This window comes from Salmo salar, chromosome 19 (genome assembly GCF_965601325.2).
Source record: "Salmo salar chromosome 19, fSalSal1, whole genome shotgun sequence".
NCBI lineage: Eukaryota > Metazoa > Chordata > Actinopteri > Salmoniformes > Salmonidae > Salmo > Salmo salar.
In genome coordinates, this window is record NC_138309.1 from 26,457,783 (window position 1) to 26,479,391 (window position 21,609).

Here is a 21,609-nt window from a genome sequence, read left to right on the forward strand (position 1 = left end):
TGGTTATTTGATTCAAAAGACGACGTGGAAAAATGGAAAACAGCTAGTTTTTCGTTTTTGGTTTCTGCATTAAAAAAAATGAAAATTGGAAGTCGACTTGTTTTTTTTTTATTGTGTCAAAATTGGACATGGAATAACAGAAAAGAAGAATCACTGATCAACAAATAGTATTCCCTGCCAAATAACAGGCTTTGTGAAATTAAGATATGTAGAAATACGCCTCCCCTGGCTTAGGCGATCCCCCTACCAAACACACACGCAAAACCAGACTGTAACGTAGAGTAGGCCAGAAGGCTAAACTGAAAAACTTCTATCAAATAAAACGATGGCGGAGCTGCAAAAGTACTTTTGTGCAAGGGTGTATATTTACATAGTGATTCTGGAAGAAAAGAAAACAGTACTGTACACCAAAAGTATACATTATGGGACAGCTAAAAACAATGCTGCCCCATCAACAGCTCAATCAAAATAGTCCCCCCTTTGAACTGAAAGAGGGGAAGCCCCTCCCATCAGAACATACCAAACACTAATAAATTAAGCAATTACCAACATCCAAGCCTACATTTTTCACTCAGCTAAACATATCATGAATTAGATACATTGCACCTTTGCAATCCGTTGATAATGATACAATATAACACAATATAACAGATTTACAAAATCCCGTCACTACTGACATGGCATCTTCCAATACGCCCATTCCCATAAACTAGCCATTCGGGACAGGCACTACAAAGCCAGCCCAATTGCCATAGCTCTGGTCCTTTTCCCAGCCTACCCGGAAGCTAAAGAGACGGAGAGAGAGGAACAGAAACATACAAACACAGCGCTCATCCATAACATTGATAAGTACAATAAACATTGCTTAAATTAAACAAGAACTCTTGTCTGTATATTCTTTATACCATAACAAACTGTTACTGGCGGGAGGTAAGAATAAAGTGTGTACCGGTCAAAAGTTTTCGAACACCTACTCTATCAAGGTTTTTTCTGTATTTTTACTATTTTCTACATTGTAGAATAATAGTGAAGACATTACAACTTTGAAATAACAGATATGGAATCATGTTGTAACCATAAATGTGTTAAATCAAAATATATTTTTTATTTGAGATTCTTCAAATAGCTACCCTTTGCCTTGATGACAGCTTTGTACACTCTTGGCATTCTCTCAACCAGCTTCACCTGGAATGCTTTTCCAATAGTCTTGAAGGAGTTCCCACATATGATGAGCACTTGTTGGCTGCTCTTCCTTCACACTGTGGTCCGACTCATCCAAAGCCATCTCAATTTGGTTGAGGTCGGGGATTGTGGAGGCCAGGTCATATGATGCAGCACTCCATCACTTTCCTTCTTGGTCAAATAGCCCTTACACAGCCTGGAGGTGTGTTGGGTCATTGTCCTGTTGAAAAACAAATGATAGTCCCACTAAGTGCAAACCAGATGGGATGGCGTATCGCTGCAGAATGCTGTGGTAGCCATGCTGGTTAAGTGTGCCTTGAATTCTAAATAAATCACAGACAATGTCACCAGCAAAGCACCCCCATTCCATGACATCTCGTCCTCCATGCTTCACGGTGGGAAATGCACATGCAGCGATCATCCGTTCACCAACACTGCGTCTAACAAAGACACGACCGTTGGAACCCAAAATATCCAATTTGGACTCTCGACCAAAGGACAAGTTTCCACCAGTCTCATGTCCACTCATGTCCATTGCTCAAGTTTCTTGGCCCAAGCAAGTCTCTTCTACTTATTGGGTGTCCTTTGGTAACAGTTTCTATGCAGCAATTCGACCATGAAGGCCTGATTCACGCAGTCTCTTCTGAACAGTTGATATTGAGATGTGTCTGTTACTTGAACTCTGTGAAGCATTTCATTGGGCTGCAATTTCTGTGCCTGGTAACTCTAATGAGCTTATCCTCTGCAGCAGAGGTAACTCTGGGTCTTTCTTTCCTGTGGCGGTCCTCATGAGAGCAAGTTTCATCATAGCGCTTGATGGTTTTTGCGACTGCACTTGAAGAAACCAAAGTTCTTCAAATGTCCCGTATTGACTAACCTTCATGTCTTAAAGTAATGATGGACTGTCGTTTCTCTTTGCTTATTTGAGCTGTTCATGCCATAATACGGACTTGGACTTTTACAAAATAGGGCTATCTACTGTATACCCCCCATACCTTGTCCCAACAGAACTGATTGGCTCAAACGCATTAATAAGGAAATAAATAACACAAATTAACTTTTAAGAAGGGACACATGTTAATTGAAATGCATTCCAGGTGACTACCTCATAAAGCTGGTTGAGAGAATGCCAAGAGTGTGCAAAGCTGTCATCAAGGCAAAGGGTGGCTATTTGAAGAATCACAAATATAAAATATATTTTGATTTGTTTAAAACTTTTTTTGGTTGCTACATGATTCCATATGTGTTATTTCATAGTTTTGATGTCTTCACTATTATTCTACAATGTAGAAAATAGTAAAAAATTAAGAAAAACCCTTGAAAGAGTAGGTGTTATAAAAGTTTTGACCGGTAGGGTACATACTAAGATAGCGAAGTTAACTTGTGTTTTGACCTACATTGCTAATGTATCTGATAACGGAGCAGGGAGGGGGCGATGAGTGTTTGTGTGTATTAGTATTAGTGTTCTAGAGTCATATTGTTTCAGCACAGTAGGGTACAGCAGGGTTAGCGAAATATGCTGATTTACAGTCCTGGGGCCAGGCTTATTGCTTCTCATTATTGTGTTGTAGGAGGCAATAGTGCAGCCTCAAGACTTCTTGGGTATGCTACAAGCTTCACACACCTGTATTTGGGGAGTTTCTCTCATTCTTCTCTGAAGATCCTCTCAAGCTCTGTGAGGTTGGATGGAGAGTCACTGCACAGCTATTTTCAGGTTTCTCCAAAGATGTTCGATCGGGTTCAAGTCCGGGCTCTGGCTGGGCCACTCAAGGACATTCAGAGACTTGTCCCGAAGCCACTCCTATGTTGTCTTGGCTGTGTGATTAGGGTAGTTGTCCTGTTGGAAGGTGAACCTTTGCCCCAGTCTGAGGTCCTGAGCACTCTGGAGCAGGTTTCCATCAAGGATGTCGCTGTACTTTGCTCCGTTCATCTTTCCTCTCGATCCTGACTAGTCTCCCAGTCCCTGCCGCTGAAAAACATCTCTACAGCATGATGCTGCCACCAGCATCCTTCAGATGTGATGCTTCGCATTCAGGCCAAAGAGTTCAATCTTGGTTTCATCAGACCAGAGAATTTTGTTTCTCATGGTCTGAGAGTCCTTTAGGTGACTTTTGGAAAATTCCAAACGGGTTGTCATGTGCCTTTTAATGAGGTGTGGCATTCATCTGGCCACTCTACCATAAAGGCCTGATTGGTGGAGTGCAGTAGAGATAGTTGTCCTTCTGGAAAGTTCTCCCATCTCCACAGAGGAACTCTGGAGCTCTGTCAGAGTGACCATCAGGTTCTTGGTCACCTCACTAAACAAAGCCCTTCTCCCCAGATTGCTCAGTTTGGCCGGGAGGCCAGCTCTCGGAAGAGTCTTGACATTTCCAAACTTCTTCCATTTAAGAATGATGGAGCCCACTGTGTTCTTGGGGACCTTCAATGCTAGAGAAATGTTTTGGTACCCATCCCCAGATCTGTACCTAGACACAATCCTTTCTCAGAGGTCAATGGACAATTCCTTTGACCTCATGGCTTGGTTTTAGCTCTGACATACACTGTCAGCTGGGGACCTTATATAGACAGGTGTGTGCCTTTCCAAATCATGTCCAATCAGTTGAATTTACCGCAGGTGGACTCCAATCAAGTTGTAGAAACATCTCAAGGATGATCAATGGAAACAGGATGCACCTGAGCTTAATTTCGAGTGTCATAGCAAAGGGTCTGATTACTTATGTAAATCAGATATCTGTTTTTAATTTTTAATACATTTGCAAACATTTTAAAAAATCTATTTTTGATTTGTCAGTGTGTAGATTGATGACAAACATTTTAGAATAATGCTGTAATGTAACAAAATGTGGAAAAAGGGAAGGGGTCTGAATATTTTCCAAATGCACTGTAAATAGCCTGATGATGACAACCATTCACAGGCAAACAATTTGAAAGTGTCTAGTAGTCATCTATAGGTAATACCAGATGACATGAGAGAGATTGAGAGACACACCTTGAGTGCATCATGCCTAACAGGAAATGTAAAGAAAAGCTTTCCTTGAAGGACGGGGAAGGAGATGAAGGTCTCAGATGAAGTCCAAGCATTCTGTCCAGTTGTCCCTCAAACAGGCCTGCAGGTGCCATCAACCAAGAAAGATGGTCAAGAAAGAAAGAAAGAGAGAGAGGGCACAAGATCAAATAATCACTGTTGAGCGTTCTATTTAAAATAGTGTCAAACTGTTCTAGAGTCATATTGTTTCAGCACAGTAGGGTACAGCAGGGTTAGCGAAATATGCTGATTTACAGTCATGGGGCCAGACTTATTGCTTCTCATTATGGTGTTGTAGGAGGCAGTAGTGCAGGACCTTGAGAGTATTACGTCCACTGTATAGGGCTGAGTGACTGAACTATGTGAAAGGTCCCTGTGTGAGTGTGAGAGAGCAAGGAATCAGTAATCAAGTAATATCAGACCGGCTCAATATCATTGATCATCCAGACAGGAAGTATGTATACATTCCGAGAAGTAGGCCAATTGTTGTAGCAATAGTCGTGTTCACAACTGAAGAGTGTAGCCTACATCTGCCTTTCAGTGAGCAGAAAATGATGTTTGTGATGTATACCCATACTAATTTAAAGGCACATTTTTATTTACTGTATTGGCTGATGTAAGTACACGCATCAGCACTGACTAGCTTTATTTGATATTGTTGCATGTGTAACAATTGCTAAGTTACCTATGCAAAGTGCCAGATGGGTAAAAGTGCCACATAGTAACTGCAGTTCATTATTACTCAGTCAATAAGCACCATCAGCCAGCCAGAAGGTCTAGCTAAGTTAGCGACTAAAAGTAATGGAAAATTCTCACCTTTCTTCAGCAGGTAACTGTCCGGGCATTCATCTTGTAGCATGTTGAGGGACTAATTTACCTCCACTAGCTAGTATGACTATAGCCAGTAGCCAGGTAGGTCTAGCTCTCCAGACTGCTAGCTAGTCAGTAGTAGTCAGCTAGTGCAAGCTAACTTCGTTCAGTTGTTGAGTTTGTTCTATTGGCACGAAATTAAAATGCAATAAAGTGTGTTTTCTGTAATTCCATGTCCAATTTTTTCACAATAAATGAGAAACAAGTCGATTTTCGATTTTCAAATTCAGAAACCAAAAACGAAAATAAGTCAATTTATTACGTTCTATGTTGTCTTTTGAATCAAATAACTACTGAACGGACGATAGACAGACCGGGTCGAGTAGTGGATTTATTCGGTTTACATCGTTACTGTTGTGTTTTACTTTCAAGTAATCGGTCTGGCTAACGACAAATAGCACAGGGACAATTCGAAATAGACAGAAGTGCAAAATCGGTTAGAAAAGGCGACTTGATCGGACAGAAACCGTAACGTTACTAACGTTAGCTAGCTAATCTCTGTCAAATTATATTGGTCAAAAGGGATGCCGCTGAAATCCAAATCAAACGGATATTTGGATTTAATGTCGCCTCATTTAATCGACAGAAGCAGTTTTTCGATAAAAGGTTGTCCGATAAATCAATTTCGAACGAGCGTATTTTTAAATTGCTGAATTTGAGGAACTAACCGTAGGTAACCTTAGTCTGACGAATTGAAATCACGGACCGAAAGTGCTACGCTAACATACTAGCTCATTTGGCTGGGCAGACAACAACAGATCTGTTTTGCATCATTGCCAAATAAGAAACATTGCGAGTGAAATTGGTGAAGACATTTCAGTTCCGCAAAGAGTGCTGACATTATCTTTGACTTTGGTAAGAAGAAGGATTGTGTTCATTAGCTACTTAGATAGTAGCAGAGGTTTTCTTTTAGTGGGGGAGGGGATTAACGTTATCTAGTAAGTAAGAAAGAAAGGGGTTGGTCGTTTTGGGACTTTACTTTTTGTTTACCTTCTATATGTTTCCAATGATGTGTATGCTGATTAATGGGTATGTGGAATCTAGTGCTGAGCGATTAATACTTTTTGAGGTCGGTTCGATTCTAAAAAAATAATCACGATTTCGGTTTCGATTCTTTTTTTTTTTTAAGTATTACATATTTCAGTTGTTGTGTATATTACATTTGTTTTATTTGATTACTATTATTTGATTCCAAGTTATCATGTCATCTCTGTAGAGCTGCTGTCTGACAAAATCACTATTTTGTAGTTCAAGGGGTCTGAATACTTTTCGAATGCACTGTATATGCATACTCCCGAATGGTGAAGTGGTCTAAGGCACTGCATCTCAGTGTAAGAGGCGTCATTGCGGTCCCTGGTTTGAATCCAGGCTGCATACATCCAGCTGTCATTGGGAGTCTCATTGGGCAGCTGCACAATTGGCCCAGCTTCGTCCGGGGTAGGCCGACATTGTAAATAAGAATTTGTTCTTAGTTAAATAAAATAAATATGCATTCGGAAAGTATTCAGACCCCTTCCCCTTTTCCACATTTTGTTACGTTACAGCCTTATTATAAAATGTTCCTCATCAATATACCCGTGTGGCTCAGTTGGTAGAGCATGGTGTTTGCAACGCGGGTATATTGATGAGGAACATTTTATAATTTGTTACGTTACGTTTCTCCGTACTGGTCCCCCGTGGGAATCGAACCCACAGTTCGATTCCCACGGGGGACCAGTACGGAGAAGAAAAATGTATGAAATGTATGCATTCACCACTGTAAGTCACTCTGGATAAGAGCGTCTGCTAAATGACTAAAATGTAAAATGTTACTCATAATGACAAAGCAATATAATATTTGTAGTTTTTAAATGCAACATTTTGTGACGTGCGAGTTGAGTTAACAGAAAAAAAACAAATGAAATGGAATTCCAATAATTGATCCAAAGTCAGTCAATTAGTTGTTTAAAAAAATAATAATAACCACCATTTTGGTTAATCGCTCAGCACTAGTGGAATTCAGACCATTTTCTGCTAACCTACTTTTCTGGGCAAAATTTGATCAGCCTGGTCTGAGCCAACCAAGTAGATCAATAACTACACCATGGGGATAAAATATATTTGATACATCCCTTATGAAGCTGTGAAAAAGTATTATTGAATGTCTGATGGACTGTCTATTTTAACATTTCCCTTTCTTCTCACAGGCAGCAATGAAACTGTTAGAGAACAGCAGTTTTGAAGCTCTGGGCTCTCAACTCTGTGTTGAAACGGGAGAGTCTCACATCCTGGGCAGGTATTTACCATTACAGCACTGGACCAGCAGCATCAGTAGATCAATTGACCTCATATCTAATCACATGGCACAAAGTGTTCTGTAAAGCCTGCCATACTGTTCCATGACTAACACAGGTTCAACATTTAACAGGGTGTACTTGCCATTAGGAGGCTTGTGTGTGAACTGCAAGTACATAGCCCCCCCCCCCCCCCCCCCCCCCTCTTACTCGGGTGTATTTCTGATTGGGTTAAGAGGCTCTATTTTAAAAGGCAAGATTAACACTTTGGGGCTCTGTGGAAGCTTCAATAACAACATATGTGAAGGCTGAGGACACTGGCACTGATATGTACACACTGAGATAAACAACCAACTGTCTGAATAAGATGTTCAACTGAACTTAAACAAAATATATACTACCAGTCATGAGTTTTGACACCTACTCATTCAAGAGTTTTTCTTTATTTTTACTATGTTCTACATTGTAGAATAATAGTGAAGACATCAAAACAACACTTGGAATCATGTAGTAACCAAAAAAGTGTTAAACAAATCAAAATATATTTTAGATTCATCAAAGTAGCCACCCTTTGCCTTGATGACAGCTTTGCACACTCTTGGCAATCTCTCAACCAGTTTCACCTGGTATGCTTTTCCAACAGTCTTGAAGGAGTTCCCACATATGAGTACTCGTTGGCTGCTTTTCCTTCGGTCTAATGTCCATTGCTCGTGTGTCTTGGCCCAAGCAAATCTCTTCTTATTATTGGTCTCCTTTAGTAGTGGTTTCTTTACAACAATTCAACCATGAAGGCCTGATTCACACAGTCTCTTCTGAACAGTTGATGTTGAGATGTGTCTGTTACTTGAACTATGTGAAGCATTTATTTGGGCTGCAATTTCTGAGGCTGGTAATTAAAGGACTTATCCTCTGCAGCAGAGGTAACTCTGGGTCTTCTTTTCCTGTGGCGGTCCTCATGAGAGCCAGTTTCATCATAGCGCTTGATGGTTTTTGCATTTGCACTTGAAGAAACTTTCAAAGTTCTTCAAATGTTCCGTATTGACTGACCTTCATGTCTTAAAGTAATGATAGACTATCATTTCTCTTTGCTTATTTGAGCAGTTCATGCCATAATATGTATTTGTATAAGGTTATCTTCTGTATACCACCCTTACCTTGTCACAACACAACTGATTGGCTCAAACTCATTAAGAAGAAAATAAATTCTACAAATTAACTTTTAACAAGGCACACCTGTTAATTGAAATGCATTCCAGGTGACTACCTCATGAAGCTGGTTGAGAGAATGCCAAGAGTGTGCAAAGCTGTCATCAAGGCAAAGGGTAGCTACATTGAACAATCTCAAATATAAAATATATTTTGATTTGCTTAACACTTTTTTTGGTTACTACATGATTCCAGGTGTGTTATTTCATAGTTTTGATGTCTTCACTATTATTCCATAATGTAGAAAATAATACAAATAAAAACCCTTGAATGAGTAGGTGTCCAAACTTTTTACTGGTACTAATATATATATATTTGTATTATACAGTGCCTTCAGGAAAGTGTTCAGACCCCTTGACTTTTTCCACATTTTGTTACGTTACAGCCTTATTAAAAAATTTATAAAAACATATTTTTTTATCCTCGGCAATCTACACATAATACCCCATAATGACAAAGCGAAAACAGGTTTTTAGAAATTAAAAAAAAATCAGAAATACCTTATTTACATAAGTATTCAGACCCTTTAATATGAGACTCAAAATTTAGCTCAGGTGCATCCTGTTTCCATTGATCATCCTTAAGATGGTTCTACAACTTGATTGGAGTCCACCTGTGTTAAATTCAATTTATTGGACATGATTTAGAAAGGCACACACCTGTCTATATAAGGTCCCACAGTTGACAGTGTATGTCAGAGCAAAAACCAAGCCATGAGGTTGAAGGAATTGTCAACAGAGCTCAGAGACAGGATTATGTTGAGGGCAAAGATCTGAGGAAGGGTACCAAAACATTTCTTAAATGGAAGAAGTTTGGAACCACCAAGACTATTCCTAGAGCTGGCCGCCTGACCAAACTGAGCAATCGGTGGAGAATGGCCTTGGTCAGGGAGGTGACCAAGAACCTGATGGTTATTCTGACAGAGCTGTAGAAACATCTCAAGGATGATCAATGGAAACAGGATGCATCTGAGCTCAATTTTGAGTCTCATAGAAAAGGGTCTGAATACTTATGTAAATAAGGTATTTCTGTTGATTTATTTTTAAAAACCTGCTTTCACTTTGTCATTATGGGGTATTGTGTGTAGATTGATGAGGAAACATCTATTTTAGATGAAGGCTGTAACGTAACAAAATGTGGTTAAAGTCAAGGGGTCTGAATACTTTTTGAAGGCACACACAACCTACCAATCCGTTTTTCTACCAAACACACACAAACCAAAACCACAATGAGAGACACCTCTCTCAGAGATTGATGTCATAAAACCTGAAAGGGGTGTGTCGCCTCATGACGTGTCTGCTAAAGATAAGTGGTGTAGGCTACCTGATTTAAGTACCTGAGCAGGACCAGATGAGTCAATATCGTGTGTTATGCAGTAGAATTGCCATAGAAATATAGCCCTATTCAATCCCTGAAGCGATTACTGGTAATGTGGAACATTTAGCTAAATAGGCGTAATCTCTCTCGCAAAAAGTCTTGATCCCGCAAATAGGGTAATGGATGAGTGTTTTGTGTTATGCGACAGGGGGTTAGATTAACTGTACTGCAGCAGAGGGGTATACTAGGAACTCAATGAGTTAGCCCACTAACTTTGATAAACAACCAGAAATAACTATTTACTTTCTATAACTATTTACTTTCATAAAGAAAGCTAAACTTCTTTGTGTTTTTGATTGTTGAGTTAAGTCTGAAAACTTATCTTTAAAAAAAAGTAGTTATTTCTAGAATATTCAGGCAAGTTAGCAGGCTAACTCATTGATCCTTAGTAGTATACCCTTCAGGCTTTGAGGTAACAGTAGGAACAGGGATGTTGCATAAAGGACTCTAGGTTATGAAACCAGTGGATATGGTGGTGATGACCCCTGTTCTGGCTGTGATCAATAGGGGCAGTCTGATGCAGGACAGAGTGTACTCTTACAGGGCTTTGTGGCTATTTGTAGACTGTGTAATGGAAAGTGGTATGGAGCATAAACCAGGAGGAATGACTGACCCCTCTCATTGAAGCCACAAAGTTCAAGGCCGAATGCTGAACTGCAGGCATTGTTTTCAGAAAAAACAGGATGCCCCATTATAGGGTAAATCTGTATGAATTCAATAACTTTTTGACAGCATTACTTTTGATTTAAACAAAACGTTCAATGCATGTTTGCCCATGGAAGAAGTAGTCAGAAAGTGACTTTTAGGACCTGAATGCAAAAACATTCAAGGGATAAAGGTACTCAAAGTTGACACATTTTGCATACTCCACGACCGGCTATGTCTTCATCACTGGAAAATATAAACGGTTGAGTTGGATATCATTTAAAAGCTTTAACAGGGTTGTAAACTATTTTATTTCAAATGTTTTTTTTACTTCAATTATCTAAAAATGCGTAGCCTACAATTTTTTTTCTTCTTCATATTAGCATATAGCTTAGACTCTACTTTACATCATCAGTGGTTTTTGTGTTGTGCCCGCCATCAGTTGAGACACAGCATGCTCTTGAGTACAGGGTGGGTGTCATTTCAATCATAGAAATATAATTATAGAAATATAATTAACAGAGTGGACCTATCCCTTCACACCACTGCAATTTAGCTGGTACACCATTGAAATTGAATAAAAATGTGTACGTCTAATTACAACTACAAAAAAGGATTCCGGTCCTCCCACCGTCGAATGTCAACTTAAGTGGTCATGTCTATTCTATAATCTATATTTCTATGATTTTCAATAGGTTTCCTATGAAGGATTTACAGTATAATTTTAAACAAACAGATATTCCCATTCAAGTCAACATTCTCTGTGTGGACCTCAAACCATATTGTGGTACCATTTGAAAGTCTAAATGTTAATCACATTTTCGTACATTTATCAGCCAAACATGACACCCACCCTGTATTCAAGAGCATGTTGTGTCTCAACCGATGGCAGGCACAACAAAAAACCTCAAATGTAAAATAGGGTCTAAGCTACAGCATAGAATACCACAGGTGGACTCAATCAAGTTTTAGAAACACCTCAAGGATGATCAATGGAAACATGATGCACTTGAGCTGAAATTCGAGTCTCATAGCAAAGGATCTGAATACTTATGTAAATAAGGTATTTCTGGTTTTGTTGTTTTGCAAATATTTATAAAAACATTTTTTGCTATGTCGTTATTGGGTATTGTGTGTACATTGATGATGAAAACATCTATTTAATCCATTTTAGAATAAGCTGTAACGTAACAAAATGTGGAAAAAGGGAAGGGGTCTGAATACTTTTTAATGCACTGTACATCTATAGATAACAATCAATGTCTTATATATACAAGACAATCACAATATGATACACAATTGGCACCAAAAGGCAGACCATATACTATCCCGGGCATTTTCTTCTCACTCACTTTTGAGCCCTGAAACTGCCTATATAGGTTATAAGTTCCAAATTCTTTGCTTACCAAGAAGACAGTGGATGTTCCTAAGTGGCCATGTTACAGTTTTGACTTCAATCTGCTTGAAATATTATGGTAAGACTTGAACATTTATCTCTAGCCATGATCCCCAACATTGACCGAGCTTGAAGAGTTTTTAAAAGAATAATAGGCAAAGGTCTTAGAGACTTACCCAAGAAGACTAACAGCTGTAATTGCTGCCAAAGGTGTTTCTAACATGCATGGACTCAGGGAGCTGAGTACTTATGCAATTACTATTTTAGCTCCGAGCAATTACTATGTCTCGGAGCTCTACGGACAATTCCTTCGACCTCATGGCTTGTTTTATTTAAACCGTTTTAGAATAAGGCTGTAACTCACCAATGTGAAAAAAGTCAAGGGGTCTGAATACTTTCCAAAATATATATATACACACTCTACAGTGCATTTGGAAAGTATTCAGACAATATAGAAAAAGTCAAGGGCATTGAGTATGAGAAAATGGCAATCTTTGTGTGTGTGTATGTATATATATATTGCAGTTGAAGTTGAAGTCAGATATATTGCAGTTGAAGTACATTTAAACTCAGTTTTTCACAATTCCTGACATATAATCCTAGTAAAATGCCCTGTCTTAGGTCAGTTAGGATCACCACTTTATTTTAAGAATGTGAAATGTCAGAATAATAATAGTAATTTATTTCAGCTTTTATTTCTTTCATCACATTCCCAGTGGGTCAGAAGTTTACATACACTCAATTAGTATTTGGTAGCATTGCCTTTAAATTGTTTAACTTGGGTCAAATGTTTCGAGTAGCCTTCCACAAGCTTCCCACAATAAGTTGGGAGAGCTGGTGACAGAGCTGGTGTAACTGAGTCAGGTTTGTAGGCCTCCTTACTCGCACACGCTTTTTCAGTTCTACCCACACATTTTCTATAGGGTTGAGGTCAGGGCTTTGTGATGGCCACTCCAATACCTTGACTTTGTTGTCCTTAAGCCATTTTGCCACAACTTTGGAAGTATGCTTGGGGTCATTGTCCATTTGGAAGACCCATTTGCGACCAAGCTTTAACTTCCTGCCTGATGTCTTGAGATGTTGCTTCAATATATCCACATAATTTTCCTTCGTCATGATGCCATTTATTTTGTGACGTGCACCAGTCCCTCCTGCAGCAAAGCACCCCCACAACAGGATGCTGCCACCGCAGTGCTTCACGGTTGGAATGGTGTTCTTTGGCATCCCCCTTTTTTCTCCAAACATAACGATGGTCATTATAGCCAGACAGTTCTATTTTTGTTTCATCAGACCAGAGGACATTTCTCCAAAAAGTACGATCTTTGTCCCCATGTGCAGTTGCAAACCGTATTCTGGATTTTTTATGGCGGTTTTGGAGCAGTGGCTTCTTCCTTGCTGAGCGGCCTTTCAGGTTATGTCAATATAGGACTCGTTTACTGTGGATATAGATACTTTTGTACCTGTTTCCTCCAGCATCTTCACAAGGTCCTTTGCTGTTGTTCTAGGATTGATTTGCACTTTTCGCACCAAAGTACGTTCATCTCTAGGAGACAGAACACGTCTCCTTCCTGAGCGGTATGACAGCTGCGTGGTCCCATGGTGTTTATACTTGCGTACTATTGTTTGTACAGATGAACGTGGTACCTTCAGGCATTTGGAAATTGCTCCCATGGATGAACCAGACTTGTGGAGGTGTACAATTTTGTTTTCTGAGGTCTTGGCTGATTTCTTTTGATTTTCCCATGATGTCAAGCGAAGAGGCACTGAGTTTGAAGGTAGGCCTTGAAATACATCCACAGGTACATCTCCAATAGACTAATTGACGTCATTTGAGTCAATCAGAAGCTTCTAAAGCTGTGACATCATTTTCTGGAATTTTCCAAGCTGTTTAAAGGCCCAGTCAACTTAGTGTATGTAAACTTCTGACCCACTGGAATTGTGATACAGTAAATTATAAATGAAATAATCTGTCTGTAAACAATTGTTGGAAAAATGACTTGTGTCATGCACAAAGTAGATGTCCTAACCAACTTTCCAAACTATAGTTTGTTGACAAGAAATTTGTGGAGTGGTTGAAAAATGAGTTTTAATGACTCCAACCTAAGTGTATGTAAACTTCCGACTTCAACTGTATATATATACTTTTTTTGGAAGACAATCATGGTACCAATATTTGCTTCTATTACACAAAATGTGTGTTCTTGAAACAATTTATTTAAAGTTATAAGGATAATTTTAATTGCTAATGGCAGCCGTCAGGGCCCCAGTCAGCCTTCAACGTGAGATTCTCAATGAGAGGGGGCAGCCCTGAGCTAGCTTGCAACGTCACTTCCTGGAGTAGCTCAAACTGCAAATTTTATGTATCTGTTGGACGCCATCTTAGCAAATGTTTTTGGCTTCAAATGCGCTATTGAGTCTACACATAGGAATGAATGGTGTCTCGTGATCAATGACTTTATCAATTCATACGCAGTCATTGGCATATAGACACATACACACACAGCTGAGCACTGAAACAGCTACCGAGTGCTGGTGTTTAGCCTGCTGCTTACTGAATTAGAATGGGCAACAATGGCAGCAAGAGCCGTGCTGGCACAATGTGACCCAATGAGGCTGCTTCTTTCCACCCTAATAAAGAGCCAAAGTCTGCCAATACTCAGCAAAGTTCAACTGGACCCATTACTAATGATAAACAGAGCACACACTCACACATGAATTTGAGGAAGTTCACAAATTCTGTCAGTGATAGTTTTCCTTAGAATGTCGGTTTCTGGATAATGTCTTTATTTGATTGAACCAGGAAGTCTGTTACAAATAGGCCTACACCCACAAACAACTATCCTTTATATGCTAATTTGTGCATTTATTCACAACTAGGCCTAATTATCCACAGGTTATTAGCTCAGCTTTTTAGGTCAACTTTTCTATGGATTTCAGATCGTCTCTGTTTGTTCAGTATTTTTTATTTGTCTGTTAATGGAAACTAGGCCAGTCATGTCACCACCCCCCGTGACCTTTGCTCCTTCCTATAATAAGACTGGGCCACAGTGTGTCTCTGAGCCAGATTTTGGGTTGCACAACCTCTGCTCTTACATAACTGGGGCTGAGGGAAAAATAAACACATGACTAGACTCTGCTCCACTCCCTCTGCATTCCACCCATACCCCTCAAATAGAACACAGTGAAACAGAGACACAGATACTTGTTCAAAGCAATAAATACAGAACACGAGACATACTGTGCCTTGCAAAAGTATTTAGACCTCTTGGATTTTCTTCACATTTTATTGTTACAAAGTGGGATTAAAAGAGATTTAAATTGTCATTGTTTGTCAACAATACACAAAATATTATGTCAAAGTGGGGGGAAAAGTGACCTTTTTTTAATTGATAAAACATTTAATAACTAGAATATAGTCGTTGCATAAGTATTCAGCTCCTTTGTTTAGGCAAGCCTAAATTAGTGCAGAAGTAAAATGTTGCTTAACAAATCACAAAGTTACATGGACTCACTGTGTGAAGTTATAGGGGTTAACATTATTTTTAATTACTAACCCTTCCTCTGTCCCCTCAGCCAAGTATTGCATTTCAAGCACAGATTCAACAACAAAGACCAGGGAGCTTTTCGAAAGCCTCGTAAAAAAGGACAGTGATTTGTAGATGGTTGACAATAACAAATCAGACATTTAATATATTTTTAAGCATGGTCTAGTTAATTATGCTGTGCATTATGCATGGCTTGACATCTAACTTTGTTTTGCCACTTGTCCTTTTCTTTTACTTGTCCAATAGCACAAGTCACTTGTATAAAAAAGCAATGAGGTTGATGCAACAGATCAGACCGTTTAGCTTAAAATGTTGAAGTTTTATTTCTTCATATTATAAGCTCAACAATGCGCACATGGCTGTTGGCTACATGCAAATGTTCCAAAATGCAATTAGCAGGGAAAACACCATTCTCAAAAGCGCACCTCACACACAAGTGGTTTCATGTGACAGAGATGAAAGTATCCATTAGAAATTAAGAAAGGGGAGATCTAAAGATGCATCAACTAGCATGGGTTACTAATATGACTAGTATTATGCGTTTGGCTGTAGGACAATTAAAGAACGTTGATTTGAAAGCCAATAGAACATGGAAAATGCTTGTTTTAATGGCATATTATGTGTTTATAAAATAATTCCTTCAACATTTCAGTGGTCGTATTTTGGCTAGGCTACTTTGAAACAAGACATACTTCATAAAATGACATACAATGTCCAGGTTTTAAACAATTACGTTTTATGGTTAAATAGTTTTAAAATGTTGACCTCCTCCGCTCAGATTCAAGGTAGGTGATGTTGCGGTGCACAACAGGCACTGTCCTTCACTCTCTGGTCTTGTGACCATTTGATCTGCCTTTAGACGTTAATGTTAATTATCCTTCATTATGTTAGTCAAACATGACTGGTGTTTAGCCTATATTTATGTAATTAAAACTCTCATTAAAGTTTGGCTACATTTTCATGGCGCCTCTGTCATGTCAGCATCGGTTTGGACATGAGGCTGTAGCCAATATGCATATCACCTACACTTTGACATGTAGTTTTTTATTTATTCATGTAGGCTATATGAAACAGATTTTAATATTATTCCAGTGTTGGCCTCTCTGATTCAATTCTGATCGGAGTAATTGTTTGATATTGTGATTTCTGTGTTTTACATTTCTACTTTTCCATTCGGACTACTTAAATCTACAGTATATTCTTCTTGTCTGAATTAAAAGAAAAAAATGTTTACTTGTCCCAGACAGGAGGACTAGCGTTAATGTCGATTCCAGCATTATGTATTAAATCACCCAGAAACCTCAAAGATACAGTCGTCCTTCTGAACTGAGCTGTAGGACAGGAATGAAACTGCTCAGGGATGAGGCTATTGATGATTTTTAAAACGGTATGGTAAACCGTTGGGTTGAGCGTGCAGAGATTGAAACAGAGACAGGGAGGTTTTAGTCCGCAAAAACAACTTTACTAAGACAGAAAACAAACATAACAAAGAAAATCACTTAGGTCTTGAAATACATCCACAGGTACACCTCCAATTGCCCATCAGAAGCTTCTAAAGCCATGACATCATTTTCTGGAATTTTCCAAGCTGTTTAAAGGCACAGTCAACTTCTGACCCACTGGAATTGTGATACAGTGAATTATAAGTGAAATAATCTGTCTGTAAACAATTGTTGGAAAAATTACTTGTGTCAAGCACAAAGTAGATGTCCTAACCGATTTGCCAAAACTATAGTTTGTTAACAAGAAATATGTGGAGTGGTTGAAAAACTAGTTTTAATGACTCCAACCTAAGTGTATGTAAACTTCTAAATTCCACTGTAGCTAGCTACATTTCCTAATGTTTTGCTTGATGTTAGTCTTGCATTTTAACTTGCTACTGGAGAACTACACAGCTGGAGGAAAGCAACAGAGAAAAGTAGCCTTCACAACAGTCAGAGCGCTGTCTGGTGATCCAGTGGCAAAAGCAAAGATATTTCATCCGAGTGGAGAATTGCAACTAAAGGACAAAATTTGTCCATTTTAGATCTGCGTTTTCAAAACGCAGCAAGATATTGTTTGTGTTTTATCCTTCATTTTGTGAGTGAAAAAACGCAAAATCCTGCATTAGCACGACCCCTGAGTATTGAATTGGGGACATGACTAGTTTGATACAATACCCATGTTCTCCTTAGTCAGTAGCTAAATGGACAAAAGTACAATGACAAAAGTTAACTCTGGGTTTTTTGTCTGTCTCTATAGGATCGAGAGCTACTCCTGCAAGATGGCTGGTGATGACAAGCACATGTTTAAGCAATTTTGCCAGGAGGGGGAGCCACATGTCCTAGAGGCCCTCTCGCCCCCCCAGTCCAGCGCCACCAGCCCACCCCAGTAAGTACCACAGCCACACCCCTTATCAATGTTTACATAACACGGAAATCACACTAGGAATGAAACGGAAGCAAACAGGGAGGGACTGCCTGTTTTCCATTGCGGAATGTTTTGCTATGGTGTGCACTAATGCATTGATACTGGTGTTGTGTCACGGTATTAGTCTCTTATGTGGCACACTAAGGGGGTGGCAGGTAGCCTAGCAGTTATCTAATAACCATAAGCATTGGTCTAGTAACCATAAGGTCACTGGTTCGAATCCCTGAGCCGACTAGGTGAAAAATATGTCTGTGCACTAGATAATTAATTTTAACTTCCCAACCAAATTACTGAACTCTCTCCCTCTCTCTCTACTCATCTCACTTGTTTTGTGCAGACTGGGGAAGAGCAGTGAGGATGCCGAAAACCCTCTGAGTGACAAGTGTTGCAGGAAGACCTTGTTTTACCTCATCACCACGCTCAACGAGTCGTTCAGGCCCGACTACGACTTCAGCGCAGCCCGGGCCCACGAGTTTAGCCGGGAGCCTAGCCTCAATTGGGTCAGTAGCACTGCCTCTACCCCTCTCATGATTACACCACTTTAGAATGACTTTAAACCAATCTAATTCATGCCTAATTTCAGAATTGCCCAGATACTCATATACAGATACTTTGAATCATTCCATGCAAGTCCCGTAAGCACATTGTTACAAAGCCATACACATAAGGGGAAGGTAGTGAGTTTTCTACAAGGGGCTTATGGAATATCACAGGCTGTAAGATAGAGGTGTCAAACTCAATTCCTGGAGGGCCATGTCTGCTGGTTTGTTTTATTTCCTTTCGTTTTGTGTCTAATTAAGACCTAAACCACCAGGTGACTAAGCAATAACCTTAATTATAACCTGATTTATCACAATAACCTTAAATGATCAATCAAGTACAGACAATCGGCCCTCCAGGATTTGAGTTTGACAGGTCTACACGTCTGTGCGGAGAATAAGTAGTCCTAATGATTGTGTGCCGTGTCTCCTCCAGGTGGCGAATGCAGTGAACAGCAGCCTGTACTCATCAGTTGGAATGGAGTTCAACTCTCTGGGGCCTGAGCTGTGGAACTCCATCGACCAGGAAATTTGCCTGCAGGAATGTGACATTTACAGGTGTGTGTGGGAGATATGGTGGTCCCGCGTGGATCAGTTGGTAGAGCATGGCGCTTGCAACGTCAGGGTTGTGTATTCGATTATCTTGGTGGACCAGTACAAAAAAATAAATGCATGCATTCACTACTGTAAGTCGTTCTGGATAAGAGCGTCTGCTAAATTACTAAAATGTGAACGTAAATGTATATGCTGCTAGTTTTGTTTGTCGCCAGTATATGTAGTATATATGTCCTTATTTGTCCTCAGCTACAACCCTGACCTGGACTCAGACCCCTTTGGGGAGGAAGGCAGCCTCTGGTCCTTCAACTATTTCTTCTACAACAAGAAGCTGAAGAGGATTGTATTCTTCACCTGTCGCTCCGTCAGGTGAGCAGCCACAGCGGGCTTCAGTCTGACTCCATTATCAATGCAATCTGTGACAATACACATATGAGTTTGTTAGTTCTACAGCCAGTCCGAAATAGTTTCTGGCCTGTGGATGACTTTCTATGGTCCACTGTGTATGTTCTAAAATTGGAAAATCTGTCTTATGTTGCTGGTATGAATTGCTCACACCAAACCAGCACAGCAGCAGGAGTTGATTGGGCTTGACGTGCCGAGGCAGCTTGTTCACAACCCAAAGCTTGTCTGATCTCATGATGTGTGAGACTGTTATCTATTACCAGGAGGACAAATGGCCAGGAAAGGGGACTACCAGGTTAACTCCAAAACCTCCACAAACAATCTGTCAACCAGAGCAACCACATGTACCTGTATGTTTGAATAATGAGGCATGATTTTTTTCTGCTTTATTTCCGCAGTGTCTTGAGTGGGTATGGCTGCGGTTGTCTGGACAACGAGTTGGACATGGAGCTGGATGATGAAGAGGAGATGGATGGATTCACTGAGGACAGGTGGGATCAGGTTACTATAGTAATGTTACTACCTGCTTATACTCTTCTAGTGCACCAATGGGCCTCAGTCTTACGTATTTTTGTCTGTGCATGGGGGTTACATTTGGGTTTCGTGTCTAAATAGAGCCATGATTGACACTGCCTTGTTCTCTCCCCGTCGGCAGGTTCCCCAGAGCTCTTTGTGTCTAGGCACACCCAGGCCAAACATCTAGGCCTACACAACCTCTTCCCCCATCCTGTTTCTTTTTTCCTCATCTATCCTTATTTTTTTCTTTGTCTCGATGTTCTGTACAGCCTGACCCAGGAAGCCATTTGCTCATATAGAGGAAATACATTTGTTTCCCCCCATTGACAAGTACATGTTTCACGCCTTTCACATCAGCTGGATCCGACCCATACCGTGAAGGACATTTTCTAAATGCCCAGGGTAACTGGGATCTAGGTCTCCTGTTTATTGTGCTTTCTCTATCTTCCATTGTCACTGAGCTAAGAACTGACTCTGTGCCTGATCATTTGATGGAAGGACCTTCCCATGCCTCTCAAACCACATCCTCTTGACCTGAAACCAGCCTCTGCTTGGATGCTGCACTCAAAGAAACCCTCCCAATACTTATTGGATCTGTCTTGGATATTTATGGACAAGCGAGACCATGGAGAGCTAACCCTGACAAGCAAACATTCTCTTTTATTAAAAATCACAGAAACCGCTGTGTAAGTGGAGATAGAAGTCCACAGTGCAACACCAACATCAGTGAGAGCCATGGAAGGGGAGGGGCTTATTACATCAAACTTCTCCAATCCCACTGGGTAGAGGGTAGGACAACGACAGCTAATTCGATTGACTGTCTATCCAGCTGATTTCCATTTGTGACTGCTTCCTTTGTGTGGCTTTTATGCTTGACAGTGGTGTTAATGTGAGAACTGAAAACTTTTATAGCTCCAAGTTTTTAAACAAATGCTGCTTTTGTAATGGTAACATTGTAATATCTTATGCTGTCTATTACTGCACATGACATGTGTAGATGGGAGATGGAGATGACTCTGCCAAGGAAAGCAATATGACATCAGACTTGCAGCTTATACAAGATCACTTTCATGAGCGCCTCTGTCACATTGTTCTGCTTATCAATAACCATGTTCCTCAATGTGTGATTTTTCTGGTTCCCTTATGATTTAGGCTAACCTATTGTAAAACTTGTACCCATTTTCCACTGCTACAATCATCCATTTATTTTATGCTCAAACATTACAAAGGCTTTGATGTAAAGCCAAGTGAATGTACTTAACACAGGCAGCAAAGGCATCAGCCATACTTCCAGTAATGTTATTAAAGTGTTTTACAGTATTTTTTTGAAAGAAAAACCCTGTTATCTCTGTTCCCTGTGTAAGGCTTGTGAACTCCCATGATGACCTCTGTTCAGGACCTGTTTTGATTATACAGCATATGTTAATAAAGTTGTGTTTGAACCAAATAGTGTCCTCTGTGTTGTCATAGAGAGTGGACACAGGCAACTCACCCAACACAACACATCCCACTCAGGGAAGAAGAGGACCAAAACGAAGATGTTTTGAACAGTAATGACTACAATGTAATACAGCAATGTAAGGTATAGTTAACCATGTTTCCTACAAGAGGAACGTGTTATGTTACACCTCACACTACAACCTTTTTAATAACTAAAAGTGTTCCT

The 21,609-nt window shown here is 39.8% G+C and overlaps 1 protein-coding gene across 3 annotated transcripts; it reads left to right on the forward strand.

The window, feature by feature from the left end:
* Positions 1-5,375: 5,375 nt before the first annotated feature.
* LOC106578620 (repressor of RNA polymerase III transcription MAF1 homolog) lies at positions 5,376-21,390 on the forward strand. 3 transcript variants are annotated; one of them, XM_014157631.2, is made up of 8 exons: positions 5,376-5,932; positions 7,264-7,352; positions 17,761-17,889; positions 18,266-18,428; positions 18,904-19,025; positions 19,272-19,391; positions 19,826-19,918; positions 20,083-21,390. In XM_014157631.2, the coding sequence occupies exons 2-8, from the start codon at positions 7,270-7,272 to the stop codon at positions 20,105-20,107; spliced, it is 735 nt and encodes a 244-aa protein (XP_014013106.1). In that variant the 5' UTR covers positions 5,376-5,932; positions 7,264-7,269; the 3' UTR covers positions 20,108-21,390. The 3 variants fall into 3 exon arrangements, with proteins under 3 accessions (XP_014013106.1, XP_014013107.1, XP_014013108.1); XM_014157632.3 differs by lacking the exon at positions 5,376-5,932 and adding an exon at positions 5,934-6,106; XM_014157633.3 differs by lacking the exon at positions 5,376-5,932 and adding an exon at positions 6,353-6,514.
* The last annotated feature ends 219 nt before the right edge of the window (positions 21,391-21,609 follow it).

Coding starts and splice junctions, on each gene's coding strand:
- LOC106578620 (XM_014157631.2), top strand. CDS start 7,270: ATGAAACTGTTAGAGAACAGCAGTTTTGAAGCTCTGGGCTCTCAACTC. Junction 17,890..18,265: donor AGCGCCACCAGCCCACCCCA/GTAAGTACCACA, acceptor TGTTTTGTGCAG/ACTGGGGAAGAGCAGTGAGG. Junction 19,392..19,825: donor TTCACCTGTCGCTCCGTCAG/GTGAGCAGCCAC, acceptor TTATTTCCGCAG/TGTCTTGAGTGGGTATGGCT.